At 39.8% G+C, this 16,442-nt stretch overlaps 1 protein-coding gene across 3 annotated transcripts in view; it reads left to right on the top strand.

Annotated features, from left to right (window-relative positions):
* DSE (dermatan sulfate epimerase) overlaps window positions 1–16,442 on the top strand; it is a 78,249-nt gene that overhangs the window by 18,656 nt on the left and 43,151 nt on the right. For 2 of the 3 annotated variants that reach the window (XM_032408019.1, XM_032408018.1), the window contains exon 2: window positions 7,928–8,396. In XM_032408019.1, coding sequence (XP_032263910.1) covers window positions 7,981–8,396 — 416 coding nt within the window. In that variant the 5' untranslated portion in view covers window positions 7,928–7,980. Of the gene's footprint in view, window positions 1–4,347; window positions 4,529–7,927; window positions 8,397–16,442 lie in introns of those variants that run through there. The other variant, XM_032408016.1, reaches the window with a different exon arrangement.

Here is a 16,442-nt window from a genome sequence, read left to right as displayed (position 1 = left end):
GAACACAAGCAGGGGGAGTGGGAGAAGGAGAAGCAGGCTTCCCGCCGAGCAGGGAGCGCGACGCGGGGCTCGATCCCAGGCCCCCGGGATTATGACGAGCCGAAGGCAGATGCATAACGACTGAACCACCCAGACGCCCCAGGAGCCTTCATTTTAAACATAATTTAGGTTAACCATTCTTCTTCTTCTTTTTTTTTATTTTTTAAAAAAAATTATTTATTTTATTTTATTTTATTTATTTATTTAAAAAAAATTTTATTTATTTGATAACCTTCGGCTCAGGTCATGATCTCAGGGTCCTGGGATCGAGCCTGGCGTTGAGCTCCCTACAAGAGGGGGTAGGATCAGAGGGAGAAGCAGACTCCCTGCTGAGCAGGGAGCCCAATGCGGGACTCAATCTCGGGACTCCGGGATCATGACCTGAGCCGAAGGCAGTCGCTTAACCAACTGAGCCACCCAGGCGCCCAGGTTAACCATTCTTCTTATAGAAGGAAGTTATATAGTTACCATTGTTGGTCTAGGAAAGAAGTGAGCTTCAGATTACATTGTGAGAAAATGTGTTATCTTCACAAAAAACTTTCCCAGAAACAATATAGAAATGGTCTTGGACCGCACAGAGCTGCACTCAACTTACAAACCCAACTTAAAGTTTCTCCAATGTTGAGTGTGAAGGTGGTGAGCACCATTATTATACACAGTGTGGTTTTGCTGTGTGGGTTCAGGGTTATAATGACTCCCTTAGTAGTGGGTGGAAATTCTTGGGGGTTCCATGTGCTATAATTTCATATTATGGATTTTTGTTTGGAAATGACTTTTTGGGGAGATATATTTCATTTCACCCGAAATAAGGAAAACAATAAACCCTCAGTAAAAGGAACTTTCATTTTGATTAAGAGCCCTTGGTTTTTAAAATATTCTTTTTTTGGCTGAGTCTACAGGCTTTACACATCAGGGAGTATAATTTTAGCAAATGATTGTGTAGTACCAAAACCATATGTTTTCTTAGGATTTGATGTATGTAAGAATAATGTTAGATTTCACTACAGAAATTTACCAAGGGCATAAAAGGTTTTCTTTTGATACTGAGGTAAAATTATTTTTCAAAAAAGTATCCTAATTGTACATTTAATAAAATTGAAATAGTAAAGAAAGGAGAACTTTAAAAATGTGTACATTTTGAAGTAGTATGTGAGACCACAGCAAGATGTTTCTCAAATACTTGGAAATAGATTTCTCTGAGAGTTAAATCCTAAAATAGATCAGAGAAGGAAATGTGCAGTTCTGTTAAGATATGTTAGTGCTCTCAGGGCATCAGAATTTGCCTGAAACCTGATTGGAGGCCTAAATATGAGGAAACTTGGGTTTCAATGGAGTCGTAGTTGCTAACTTCTACAGTGCCTATACATTTTCCAGGGAAGAGGATCTGAAGTCAGGGGCATTTTGTTGTCCGGTTTGCAGGACTGTTTTGTGTTTTAGCCCTTCATGGATGTGGGCACATCCGGTTCTAGTGTGAGAAGTATTTAACTATCCTCATCAGGTAACTGACTACTGGGTCTCTCCATTGGCTGGGGCAAACAGGAACAGGTACTCTTGAGCTAAACCTGGTGGGGGTGGTGGCAGGAGCTGTGGGGTATGTACATTTTGCTCTTCTTTCCTAAATATCATTACAATTCAATTTAAAAATTTTTGTTTTTAATGACATCCCCAGGGCATCTGTGACAGATGCTGACAACACAGCTTCCTTTCAAGGGAGTTACGGCAGTGATCTTGACTGGTTGAGTTGCCCCAAGCCCAAGGCCCCTCACCGGGCAATTATCAAATAATTTTACTACCTGTGTGGTTTTCTGATGAAGCCAGAAAATATTTCCCAATCTGCCTGATAGTTGTATTTCTTGTAAATGAATGCAGTGACATTCTGGTTTTATATATGTTGGGGGAGGAGGATTTTGGTTTTATTAACATCAGATAGCACATCCAGGACGATCAGCTGAGATACTGATGACATTGCCTGAGCTAACTCCAGACCCTTGAGGTTACCTTATCAGCTCAGGCAGGGGCAGCAGATATCTCCCAAGTACTCATGTACCCCTTCAGTCATATAAATTTATTACTAGGAAACACTCTGCAGCCAGAGGTTTTATTTTCCAGGCCCCGTTGTATCACTGGGCCTTTTGAAAGAAAACAGCAAGAAGCAGTCCACCTTTTACACACCAAGAATTATGGGCCTTGGGAGGCAATCAAACTCAGATATCGTTTATTTAATAATTATTCTTTTCTTTGAGGACAAAACCCCTGACAAATACTTGAAAAGTCTCAATGGTTATATGCTTTCTTTTCCAGTGAGTGTTGAGCTTACTAATGAATGATGTGTTAAAGAGTCAGGAGCAGGGGTGGCCTGGGTGGCTCAGTCGTTAAGCGTCTTAAGCGTCTGCCTTCAGCTCGGGTCATGATCCCAGGGTCCTGGGATCGAGCCCCGCATCGAGCTCCCTGCTCCACGGGAAGCCTGCTTCTCCCTCTACCCCTCCCCCTGCTTGTGTTCCCTCTCTCGCTGTGTCTCTCTCTGTCAAATGAATAAATAAAATCTTAAAAAAAAAAAAAAAGAGAGGAACATTCTGTTTGAGTTTCAGCTGAGTTTCTAAAAAGTGGCATGACCTTGCCCAGTCACTTACCATCTGTGATTTCCTTATTTTGCTTATAATATTTAGTTTTTTTCAAGAAAATATTTTGTGAATAGGTTAATATAATTGTGCATGTCTGAAAAGTCTTCCCTTTTATTAAAAATATTTATAGAGCTCTTCATGTCAGGGTCTATGCTCGGTGCATCACAAAATATTTAATCACCCCGTGAAGTTGGGATCGTTTTATGGATGAGAGAATGGAGACTCTGAGAGCAGGAGTCGTTGATCAAAACTAGCAGACAGCAGAGCAGGGATTTTTTTCTTCTCTCCATGCCCAGTGTTAATCATAATGCTGTGCTCCTTAGACTTGACACATGCTGAAGGAGCGTTTTTAATCCATCTTCATTTGGGACATCTTTTACTTTCTACAGGGTGATATCACTCTTCGATCCTTATACTTTCTATATTTTCTAAAGCCAGGGAAATTGAAAGAACTTTTGTGCTACCATGTGACCATTTGGAAACCTACTTCATTTCTGAAACTTGATGTTACTAGTCTAGTTTTCAGTTCTTTTCCTCCTGAGCATATTCTTTCTGTGCTTTCTTTGTGTAAGAATGGCGAAAATGGGAACTTTAATGTCAGTGAATATTGTTAAAAATTTGGTTAAAGAAAAGAATGTTGGCTTAGGATTTAAGAGATCGGGTTCTAGTTCTGCCTCTAAGATACTGTTAGAGTATCAGTAGACACTAACTCTTAATACTGTTTGTCACATCAAGTTATTATAAAGTAAAAGATCAAATATGTGAAAAGCATTTCACCAAAATTTCTGTGTCAGCAGTCATAATCACTGCAGTGGATTGTTGGAACCAGGATTAAAGGAAAATAATTTTAGGCTTATTGTTGCTTTGTGAGGACCTACTTAATTAGAATTCAGGCATCTTGTTAAATGCTTTTTGTATTATTTGGCTTGGCCTAAGCATACTGTCAGATTTGGACTGCTGCCGATACAGCTAGGCATTCAGGCAGGGGGATGATCAAATTGCTATCTCAATTATCTGGTAGTGACAGGTAATTCTTAAATGACTATATTATACTTATTGATTAGGTGAAAACTTAGGAACGTTTTGCTTTCTGGGCTGTGTAGAGTGAGACAGAAGAATGGGAAAGAAAACTAGATAAGGAAAGTTAGTGTATTATAGTGGAAGAGAAGAGGAAAGGCTTTTAGGGGAAATGAGGCTCCATAGAGTCATTCAAAAACATCCTGAGAATTGATTTATGAGTAAACTGAAATATTCATGGCAGCTGCCGGGGATTGCCCATGATGTTGCCATATTGAAAATGCCATGCTCTTGAGCTGGGCCAAGTGCAACCTAAAGATTTAAGGGAGTCGTCAGTGCTCTGCTGTGTCTGTAACACATGAACTAGGGGGAGAGTGGCTTGAGAGATCACCCACAGACATCTGAAAGTAGACTTGTTCAACGTGTGTGTGTGTGTGTGTGTATGTGGTGGGGCAGTGGGAGAGTCAGAGTTGGCCCTTCTGGTATAAACTCAGTGGTCATTGTTTCACTTAGCATTTCAGCATCTCCCAAACTTTAGTCATTCAGCTACCACTTTCAGCAATTTTTGCCCTATCCATTTACTTTTTTTTTTTTTTAACTTTTAAATGTAAATGTGTTTTGAACAGGAACTTTATATCTCTGTTGAAATCTCCAGTTAGATGTCCCAGTGATAGTTTTCCCATTGAGATGAGTTGGCATAAAACCTGTCCATCTGTCGTCCACCTAAAATGATCATGAGAAACACTCCTTTCATGTAATTTCAGCTCTTCTCTCTACAGAGTGGTATGCAGAATGCTGAGGGTAGAAGTTTCAAGGGGAAACCCAAAGACTGGAAATGGGGGCTTTTCAAGGTAATTTTCTGGATAGATTTAAGATGGTAGATGTCTCCCTTTAGGTTATCAGCCTAAAGTAAGTTTGAGTTAGACTTTAATTAAGTTTAATTCTTTCTTTTCTTTTCTTTGAAATTTGTTTTTAGGCTATAGAAGTTTCTCGGCCTTGTGAGTAGTTTCCTAGCAGAAATATTTTTCTGAAAAATTCAGAACTTGCTTTGGCTTCAAATAAGAGGGAATAAAGTTTCTCCTTGCTCATTGTAGTGATGCTATCTACTCTGCCAACACCTAAGTCCAAGGGTTAATTCAGTTTAGCCAGCATCTGTGAGCTGCCTTTTCCTTGTCGAGCACAGTGCTAAGTCCTGTTGTGAGGCACGGCATGGAAACAGTTCCATGTGATACTGGTATGTGCCAGATACAGAACAAATGAACTCTTTGGATAGATCAACGAAGGCCTTAATCGCGGGAGAGCAGTGGAGGCTGGGTGAGTCGAGTGCAGTATAATAGGAAGGCAACACACTCTGTGACATGATGAATGCTACGGCCCTTTCTTCCCAGGCGGCCTGTGTGCGTGATTGTTCTGTAGAATTTCTGTGGGTTCTGCACTGGCCCACATGGTATCCCAATAAGAATTTATGTTTTAAATGTGTGGTAGGTAGCTCACAGCCTTGCTGCCCTGACACCCTCACGTGAATTTGAAGCAATAACGAGGGAACCTTCAATAACAGTTGGCATATTGAGGTGGCATGATTCCCAAATCAACATGTTAATGAGGTTCTGTGCTTCAGGAGCAACTCTTCTTGTTTAAACATACTCAGGCATGACCTACGTAACGGGAAGCGATGTGGCAGAAGTGGCTGGGATCACAGCATGAGTCCTCTCTGCAGCAGCCCCCAGTACCTCAGTGACTCTGGATCTGGGTAGGAGGACAGGATGCATAGGGAGGAGGGAGAGAATAAAACAAATCAGGCTTTAGCTACCTGTAGGGAATGTTGGTATAGGATCTGAGATAGAGAAATTCTAGTCTCCCTGTGGGTTCTCACCCATTCCCCCAAAATCCAGCCTCCCACAAACACCTAGAACGTGAGCTACAGATTCAAAAACGAGTAGTTGAGAGTTCTTCAATACTATCCATGTAGGGGTCAATTAAAGGAGAAACTTCCAATTCATCCTCACTTTAGATGCCTAAAAAACCTCCACAGTGTTAATTCCATTGATAACTGCATCCAATCTTAGACTTTGGGGGATTTAATATAGGCAGGTTTTTTTTTTTTTAATTGTTTGCGTGAATGTCCAATGAAAAGAGCAAAATAATAAACTTCGGGGTGGAGGTGGGGGTGGTGGGGACTCAGCATTACTTTAGACCCAGCCATGTCTCCGTGTTGCCAGAGACCACACCCCTCCTCAGACATAACCACAGAGGACTATTTCTTTTGGCCAGGTCTCTGACCTTGAAGGGTCTAGCCAGCCGCCTTGAAGCTTTGGGTGCTAGACATAATATGAGTAGAGTCCAAGAGTTATTTCTATTTCATGTATTTTATTTAGCGTGGCTATACCAATTTTTTTTATTAATCACAAGTTTGACTCTTGAAATACATCTACAGTGCTTTGCAAATTTGCTACCCTTGAGTTTCATATATATATATAGTCTAAAACACGTTCAGAAATATGAAGAATACTAGAATTAATGGCAGAGTATCCATAAGTGATGCCTTATTGCCTTTCTCTTGGAGATAGAGCAAGTTGAGAATATGGACTGATCTCCAGTGTATGTTAAATCTTTGATTTTCTTTCTTATGAATGTGACGAGGCAGCTTTTCCTTAGAAAAATAGTTTGTGTTCAGCTGGGGAGGTTGATTTTTCTCCATCAGTTTCTCTCTTTAATAATTGAAAACTACTGTTCATTATTTACATAAAACTGTCTTTTTCTGGTCTGTTTTCTATAACCTTTCCCCTCTGAAGAATTTTAAGAATTCCCTGACTTTCCTCTGGGGGATTTTATGCCTGCTTCATCCCAGATGTGGGACACAGACTAGGCTGAGGTTTTTTGTTTTTTTTCTTTTTTCTTTTTTAAAAATATTGTATTTGAAAGATGTTCTTTTAACCTGTGCCACTGAAAAAAGGATTTTTAAGAAAGTTAAGCAGTCAAGAAAATATGAGTTTGGTTTCAATGCCTGACTTACTGAATGACACCAAAATCCCATATGCAAAATGAAAAAGTAGGCAGCAGTTTCAAATAATAAGGGGAAAATGCACACATGTTATTTCAGCCTTTTGATTCTGGGATTTTATTTTCTGAATGAAGGCCTGTCCGTTTCTAATCCCTGCAGCCCCTTGTCTGGCCTTTCAGTACACACCTGCTGATGTCAGCCCAGGAAATGCATGGGCTTGGCCGTCGGTTACCCTGCTTTTGTCTTCTCTGTCCCCACCTTCTGCTGACACAAAGAGGATATAGCTTTACTCATAATATTTTGTCTGCTTACACTCTTACAGATGTATTGATCCTAATCCCTGCTTCAGAATGTAGAATGTTAGGAAGCCGGGAGAAGCCAGAGTAATGGAAGCCTATAATTAAGAAAGACAGGATTTTCTCTTTTTCCCTAATGTCCATTCAGATTCCCAGACAAATTTCACCACCAGCTTTTGGTTATTGTGGTTTTCATGTTAATGTCTAAAAAAATACCATAAGATTTAAACTTTTTTGAGTTCTAAAATATGAGAAAAATGCCAAGGAGGGTTTGTCTTCCCTACATGAGCAAATATTATATGGTTTCCCTAAGTCCAAAGTTCTGTTTTCCTCAATGAGTACATGTCTGAAGTATCATGTTTACTTGATTAAGTAATCAATAAAATTATTAGATTTTTTGAGTATAGTTTTTTTTTTTTTAAGATTTTATTTATTAGAGAGAGAACATGAGCGAGGGTGGGGGGAGAGGCAGAGGGAGAGGGAGAAGCAGGCTCCTCACTGAGCGGGGAGCCCCATGCGGGACTCGATCCCAGGACCCTGAGATCGTGACCTGAGCCGAAGGCAGACGCTTAACCGACTGAGCCACCCAGGCGCCCCTATTTGAGTATAGTTGACATACGATGTTAAATTAGTTTCAGGTGTACAACTTAGTGATCTGGCAAGTTTGTACATTATGCTGTATTCACCTTAAGTACAGCTACTGTCACCGTACAATGCTATTATAATAATATCATCGACCGTATTCCTCATGTTGTGCCTTTTATTCCTGTGACTAAATTATTAGGTTTTAGTAAGTCTCTTCCTAGCTCAAATTTTTATTGTATTTTTTTTTTAAATCTAAATTCCTAAGCTTTAGTTTTTAATATTTAGACCCTCTCCCAGTAAGCAAGGTTGTCTTTCCTACTTTGTTATGTCCCCCTGGTTGACATCCCCTTTTCTTTTTCCTCCTATAGGATCTTTCGAAGATGGTTTGGCTGCCTTGGAGATTTGGAGATCTGATGCCACGATGAGGACTCACACACGGGGGGCTCCCAGTGTGTTTTTCATATGTTTGTTTTGCTTGGTGTCAGCTTCCATCACCGACGAGAACCCAGAAGTCATGATTCCCTTCGCCAATGCCGACTACGACAGCCACCCGATGCTGTACTTCTCCAGGGCAGAGGTGGCGGAGCTCCGGCTGCAGGCGGCCAGCTCCCACGAGCACATCGCCGCCCGGCTCACCGAGGCCGTGCACGCCATGCTGTCCAGCCCCTTGGAATACCTCCCTCCCTGGGACCCCAAGGACTACAGCGCCCGCTGGAATGAAATTTACGGCAACAACTTGGGCGCCTTGGCCATGTTTTGCGTGCTGTACCCTGAGAACATGGAAGCTCGAGACATGGCCAAAGACTACATGGAGCGGATGGCTGCTCAGCCTAGTTGGTAGATTTTTGTCTTTTTCTTCTTACTGTATCAACTCTGCAATTTATTTATTTATTTATTTTTAAATTTTTTTTAGATTTTATTTATCTATCTGACAGAGAGAGACACAGCGAGAGAGGGAACACAAGCAGGGGGAGTGGGAGAGGGAGAAGCAGGCCTCCCGCGGAGCAGGGAGCCCGATGCGGGGCTCGATCCCAGGACCCTGGGATCACGACCTGAGCCGAAGGCAGACGCTTAATAACTGAGCCACCCAGGTGCCCGACTCTGCAATTTAAAGAAACTGAATTTATACACACTGAAATCTTAAGAGGCCAGATTCTCACATAGGTGTATGAGTGAAGGGGTGGGGTTCCTTGTTATCTGCGGGGTTAGCGGCTTATGAATGGCTCATAGTTTCAAAAGACTCAGTAATGTCCGTGTTTAAAGTTAGCAGGAGAATATTTAGATATAACCTAGCCAAAGAAAACAATTTGCTGCATTGAGTAAATACTATTATCTGGATTGTTGAGAATTCTTTCCTCCATGGTTAACAAGCATGTATTACAGTCATCTGGCTTTAGGTTCTTATTGACCCCCAAGTGGTTAAAACCTTCTGCCAGCAAGAGATTTTAGCTAATTAAGATTTATTTAAATTTTATGACAATTAGGAGCTAAAAAGGATTGGAATAGGATTAACTGCCAATTTATAAACAAGAGCTTATCCAATAACTACCGAACTGCCCAAACCTGTAGGAAAATGTGAGGGATTCTAACTATATAATAGTTTATCTTCAGATGTTCCAGGGTTTGGAAACAAACTTGCTGTCCCTTTTTGATTAGCTTAAATTTATTTTGTTTATAATGAATATGTCTACCTAATTCCAAAAAGATATGGGGTAGGATGATTAGGGATTCTGTAGGTATTCTTACCCAAATTGTGTTTTAATACATATTCATGGTACAGTTGCACCAAAAAAATTACAAACTATATGAAATATCCTTTTAAAATTAGAGAAGCTTCTTTTTTTATAGGGCTATAGAGAGCTCATTTTTAAATGCTTAGAAAATCAGTGAATGCATTTAATGCTGTGATGAATTACATATCACATGTCATAGGAGTGAAGAATAGTAATTTGAACCTTCCTGAATTCTGTCAATATGGTAATGAAATTTAATTTTTCCTAAATTTCTGCCAAACTGATAATGCTATTTGCTCATAGAGTTTGAAGGATTTTCTGGAATTTCTTAGTGAAGAAAATTATGGAAGAATTGGCATTAAATCCATATCAGAGCTGAATTTTTAAGACTTACTGTGGGGTGCCTGGGTGACTCAGATGGTTAAGCATCTGCCTTTGGCTCAGGTCATGATCTCCAGGTTCTGGGATCGAGCACCGCATTGGGCTCCCAGCTCAGCGGGGAGTCTGCTTCTGCCTCTCCCCCTGCTTGTGCTCTCTCTCTCTCTTTCTCAAATAAATAAATAAAATCTTTAAAAAAAAAAAAAGACTTGCTGTTAGGTATGTATAATAATTTGAAGTTTATAATATTTTAGGTTGAAAAGAACCTTTTTATTTGGTTTGTATGCAGTACTTTCTGAGCCATGTATGCAGTACTTTCTGATTTTGATTCTAATTAACTGATTTTACTCTATTCCTGACACCAAGAAAGATAATAAAAGATGTATGAGAATTTATTTGATATTTGAACTACAAGATTATATTATCAAATGTTATAATTACTTGACATTGTGTAATTGGTTAAAAATGGCAACCATTACATATTTGAGGAAAAAAACCTCCATTGCCTATAAAGCTACTTTTTCTTTTAAAATCCTTTTTTAGATAGAGAAGTTAAATTTGTCAGAGTAAGATACTGATGAAAATATTCCAGAGAATAGTGACTGTATAAAGCCATCTGTTTCACTTCATAGCTAACTGTGAAGTACCATTGTTTCATGGAGATTTTTTTTTTAACACAAATACAATAACATTAAGAGAATTACACAAAACCCGTGCAAACATTATAAAGCATTCAGGAGTATAAATACCAACTTGAATGAATGTTGTTATTAGAGAGGATTAGACTCCTAAGATAAAAGAAGGGAAAATTAAACAACCTCAAACAAAAATGGTGGTTTCCATATTGTTTCTACAAGTTGAGGTTTACTGGTTATTGGAGGTTTATATAAATTTGTCAGAAGACTAGTACTTTATTCATGGCAGTATTGATAAAAATAGGTATAACTCTATGTTATTATCTGGTCACCAAAAAGTCAGTCTGTGATTTAATAGAGCTGAACAGTTGACTTCTTTCTCTTGACCTCCTTGAAGCTGAAGGTCAGAAATGGAAAATTTACCTTTACATCTGGTTTCTAGTGCCAGAAGTGATCTTAGCAGAAAAAGTGAAGCTACTGGAACATTTTATCTCGGCAAGTACTGTTACTAGGTTCTACTTTTAAATAATTTTATGGAAATTTTAACTTTTTTTTTTTTAAGATTTTATTTATTTGAGAGAGAGAGCACGAGTGGTGGGGAGGGGCAGAGGAAGAGGGAGAAGCAGACTCCCTGCTGAGCAGGGAGCCTGACACGGGACTTGATTCCAGGACCCTGGGATTGTGACCTGAGCCAGAGGCAGACGCTTAACTGAGCCACCCAAGTGCCCTGGAAATTTTAACTTTTTAAAAGCTACCACACCCAACCCCTAGACTCTTGTATTTTCATTTAGATTTGTAGTTGAACGTAATCACATTTTGACAACTTAAATGTTTTTATTCAGCCATCCCTGTTTAAATCAACTAAATCATATGTTCCCACGATGCACAGAGAAGTATATTGTGGATGTTGTCACTGTCTTAGGATAGAGTTCACCTCTATTGGTTTCAGAGAAAAAACAGAACTAGCTCTTATTTACCAAAGAGATCAATAATTAATATCATAGATTTGTTTTTTAGAAAGCTTCCTACAGTGGCTTTATCAGACTGAATACGTTTGCCATTGTCCTTGAAGGGCATTTCTGCTCCTTTTAAAACCAATGACTAAATTGTGTTCACTCACTTATTCAATCAACTAACTTTTACTGAGTATCTATTGTGTGTCATGAACTAGGCTGGGTACCGGGGATTCAAAGATGCAGTGATAGTCCAGAAATTGTACAAGTCGCCCCTAGAGTGAGGAGTGCTGCAAACCTCGGGTATTTGAAACCTAAACTAGGGCTGTGCCCTCTTCTCAGAAATGAGTGTAAGGATCACTTAATGAGAGGTTTCCTCAGTTTCATTCATGACTTAAAGGTTTGTATTGTGCTGCACTCTGATGCGGTAGAAAAGTACTAACTCCAGAGTCTCACTGCCTGGATTTGAATCTCAGCTTTCCACTCTTCAGCTGTGTTACATCAGACAGACGTTCTTAATTTGTCTGTGCCTTAGCGTCCTGATATGTAAAGTGGCAATAGCAGCAATATCTCCCTCACAGCCTCGTTAGGATTAAACAAGATGATGGGAAGTACTCAGCGCAGTTCCTGTCACCTAGTAAGCTTCGGTATATAAGAATAATGACATTAATGATAAGTATTGTTACTATTATTTACTCAGTACTTAGACCCTGTTTGGCTTATAATTTAATATATGTAGGCTCTGAGGAAATAGTATTTGGGATTTATTTGGAGATTTTACTCATCTTTGTTCAAATGCCTCTCTAAACTAGAACATCTGTTTAACTCACAGAATTTCCCTTTTGGCTTTGTTCCATTAAAATGCTCAGTGATGCTCCCGAGGGCCCTTTTTTAATGCATACAAGAATCTGATGGTAACGCCAATGAAGAAGGCTTAGTGGAATGTAACAGTGATGTGTCTTGTCTGGTATTAAAAAGAAGTCCATCTGGGATTATACATGCATACAAATGTATTAATATGGTTCATTTTTCATTTGAGTATTTTGTAAGTAAAGAGCTAAAAGGTAACATCTATATATTCACTTATTTAAGGCTCTTGGGCCATTGTAAAAGAAAAGTTAAAGGAAAATGTTGTCTAATATACTGATCCTGTTATATGTCCATTTTATGTGACACGTACTGCAAAGTAGAAAGGGAATCTGGAAGATTGATCACGAGGATGGTAGTGATTGAAAAACAATAGCATGCAAAACTTCTTTCTTCTTTTAGCATTATACTTGCGTGTATCTCCCAGCACCCCGATGATCGGGCACCACAGAAAGATGGGTCCTGTCTGTGTGCTGTGTCTGCCTTTGCAGGATGCCACATTCTCGCTCACACACTCCTTTGTTCTTCTGACTTCTGCTAAGGCTCATATGTTCATAAAGTAAAATTAACAGTAATTTAAGTTTGTTCTTAACTTAGTTCTAAAAATCAAATTTAAAAAGATAATCATTTTAACTTATATATAGTGGCAAATCATTTTCAGCATCACCAAAAATGTCTTTAACCTCTGAATGAATAGCCTTTTTTTGGTCCCCTATAGATCTCATCTTCCAAATGAGAACGAGGATTTGGCTGCAGTTGGCTCTCTATTTTATATAAAGACTTGATTAGAACTTAATATGCAGCCACTTGAAGAAAGCTTAATGAGCTGAGACCATAAGTCTAGAGCTGGTAAAAATAGAAGATGCATTTTAATTCACTTAAAGTGAATTCACTTTTTATATAATGTCACCTAGTCACTAGAGCAGGTCTGTATGTCAATTGGCATATGGGGATATTCTCATGTGTAAATGGTTGATTTCTGCCTTCAAACCTTACACAGTTAAAAAAGAACACAGCTAGATTCCAAATAAATGTTCTCCATTAGTCCCCCCCCCCCAAAGCTTAAACTTTAAGGTAGGAAAATAATAAAAGCAGTTCTTAGTAGAGATTTAAAAGATATCTAAAAAGTCAATTTTTGGAGTTTTGGGACTCAGCACATATTACTCTACTTTCCTAAAAATTTCATATGTATATTTTTATTTACTTACTTCTACTATACTTTCCCCCAGAAGATTAAGGAAACAAAATACAAGATTCAAATTAAAAGTAGCTGAAAAAGAAAAGGGAAGGAAAAGGTTGGGGACGTCAGCTGAATTAGGAATGAGACAGTTGCTAAAATGTTGCATCTCACAGACCATGAGTGGCCAAAGGGGGCCCTCCATTGTTTAGCTCTAAAGAGAGTAGGCTTGGGGTGCCTGGGTGACTCAGTCGTTAAGTGTCTGCCTTTGGCTCAGGTCATGATCCCAGAGTCCTGGGATCGAGTCCCGCATCAGGCTCCCTGCTCGGCAGGAAGCCTGCCTGCTTCTCCCTCTCCCACTCCCCCTGTTTGTGTTCCCTCTCTCGCTGTGTCTCTGTCAAATAAATAAATAAAATCTTTAAAAAAAAAGAGAGAGAGTAGGCTCAGTAAGTTTTGAAATGTAGAGTGTCCATGGGATCAAAAACAGATCAGTTATTCTATAGAACTACTACTCTTGACCCAAGTAACAGACAGAAATATCTCCTGGGTTTTTTGTGAAGAACCTTCACAACAGTCTCATGAACATCCCTACAGCACATATGTGATGGGTTGCACGAGGCTGTTTTTTTTCCTTTTAAGATTTTATTTATTTATTAGAGAGAGTGCGCATGCACAAGCGGGGGGGGAGGGGCAGAGGGAGAAGCAGACTCCCTGCTGAGCAGGGAGCCTGATGCGGGACTCGATCCCAGGACCCTGGAATCATTACCTAAAAACAGAAGGCAGATAACTTAACCGACTGAGCCACCCAGGCGCCCAATGAGTCTGTTTTTTGTGCCAGACCAGGCTAAAGGCAAGGTTGTAGCTTTAGCTCACGCATGTGTCCTCCACCTCTTAGCATGGCATTAAGTAGACTTCTGTCCAGTGAATGAATGAATGAACACTATAGCATCCCTGGGCAAAGCATCTCCAAAGTGAAGTTCATTGAAATACAGGTGGAGGTGGAAGGGATGGATCTATGGTTTGGCCTCAGGCCACTTTTTCCCCCTCGTCTAGCTTAATCTTTCAGCAGAATCTTGCATACGTATCAGGAAGCCTCCCTGTACATTGTGTATCTCACTCAAGCTCGTGATGGATGCCATTATACTCCTCAGGAAGTTCTTGCTGTGATCTAGAACTAAAAACAAGCAAAAGAAGCAGAAAACTCAAATGATTATTGGAAAACACTACGGATCCTGAATCACTTAAGAAAGGCTCAGTTGAGTCTATTTTACTTAATAATATGAAGAGATGAATGCATTTACAAGAGACTGAAGATAGGATTGTAACAAAAAGGATATATTCAGCTCTAGTTGATAGCGTCTAGTTATCCTGTGTGCATTTCCAGGCAACAGGCTTTTGTCCAAGCATTGTAAACCCTGGGGAATGGGCCTCGAATAATGGTCTTTGGAGGCTGAGCAGCGCTTGAGCCTTGACTCTGCCATTTTATTAGCCATGCATCCTTTGGCAGGTTTTTTAACCTCTGTAAACGTCAGTGTCTTCATCTATAAAATGTGGATGATCCTTCCCGTGCAGTGAGATAATGCATGTGAAGCTCTTAGCATTATGTACCTGGCATGACACAGAAATAGGTATGAACGTGGAGCTTGATTCTCAAGTTTCTTGATACACAGTACTCTGTTTTACCTGCTCTGTCACTCTGGAGTTGTGTTTTTGAGAAGGATTCATTGTGAATCATGCTTTCCTCCTTTCTTTATAGTAGTTTTCCGTACTGATTGTCAGAAAATAAATCACAGAGGAAAGAAATTACTTCACTCTCGCATTGGAGCCAGTCAGCTACAGGAAATCAGCACTGGTGGGGGAAACAAAGAAAGCTGAACTTTCGGACAGAGAAGTAATTGTACTTTCATTTGCAGCTGACTGAGTACTAAATCCTTGCCTGTGGATTGCAGACTTCTGGAGAGTGACATCTGAGAGTGTATTTGGAAAAAAAAAAAAAAAAAAATAAAAAGGTAAAACGAAGGAGAGAGAAAAAGAAAAAAAAAAAGGAAAAGCCACTGGCATATGGAAATGAACCAATCCGTTTCATTCCTGTACATTCCAAAATGAAGTGTGTGCCTGTCTTTCTCAGCATGCCCTTGCTGGGCTCCAAGTACAGTTCCCTACAGCTGTTTCTCAGACTTTTTACTTTTCTGAATTGTTCGTTAAGGCTGGAAATCAAAGGAAGGGGGAGGTGTAGCTGGGTCCCAACATGTGGAGCCCCAGCACCGTGAGTGAAAAGATCAGGTTTTCCTCTCATGACCTTACAGTGGTGAAGACTGGGAGGCTTAGCCCAGAATGCACCTGGAAACCATTGGATTCCAGGAAACACATCCAGTGAACCTGGGGAGACAAATGCTGGGCTCTCAGAAAACCCAGCCCCCAATTCCCCTAACTTTTTCTCATTCCTGTTTCTCCTTCCTTTTACCCTTCCCCTGCCTCTCTTTTTGCCTTTTTCTCCTCTTTTCATTCTGTAATCTAAAAGAAGTGACCCCCTTTTACCCTACTTCAGATCCTTGGAAATAGAAGACTGAAACTGATGACTACAAAGCTTTTAGGAGGTCAGATTTTTTTTTTTAAAAAGAGATCCTACATTTATTTTATTTATTTTTTTTAGTAACCTCTACCCCCAATGTGGGGCTCAAACTCACAACCCCAAGACTGAGAGTCTCATGCTCTATTGAGCTAGCCAGGCTGATGATCATTATGGAAACACATATTAGGAACCTAGCCACTGGGAATTCTCTTCTTGAAGGCTATTTAATAGGCAGATTGTTGCCGTATAATAATAAATGGAGCCATTGGGTGAAAATTGAGGTCAGGTGACCCATAGCCGGAGGAAGCTTGTGAAAAGTTGCTAATTGAGAGACAACATCAGGTGTGCGGGTTAGCTGAGCATCTCCTTTAGAGTATGATTGTTCAATACATGACAAGCAAAGTGTTCTCCATCTATTTCAAATGCAAGTGAAGATAAAGTAGTTTTAACAATGCTTCTTTCTAACAACAAATATAAGATATTTTACAGCAGCTATAATCATATACAAGTGAGCAGAAATCCAAAGTTAATTTTCTTTGTGGGATCTGTTTGTTGTTTGATTCTGAGA

The sequence above is a fragment of the Phoca vitulina genome, unplaced genomic scaffold, assembly GCF_004348235.1.
Source record: "Phoca vitulina isolate PV1807 unplaced genomic scaffold, GSC_HSeal_1.0 scaffold9, whole genome shotgun sequence".
Classification (NCBI taxonomy): Eukaryota; Metazoa; Chordata; class Mammalia; order Carnivora; family Phocidae; genus Phoca; species Phoca vitulina.
Note: the sequence above shows the minus strand (reverse complement) of the source record. Positions and strands in the feature narration are given on the sequence as shown.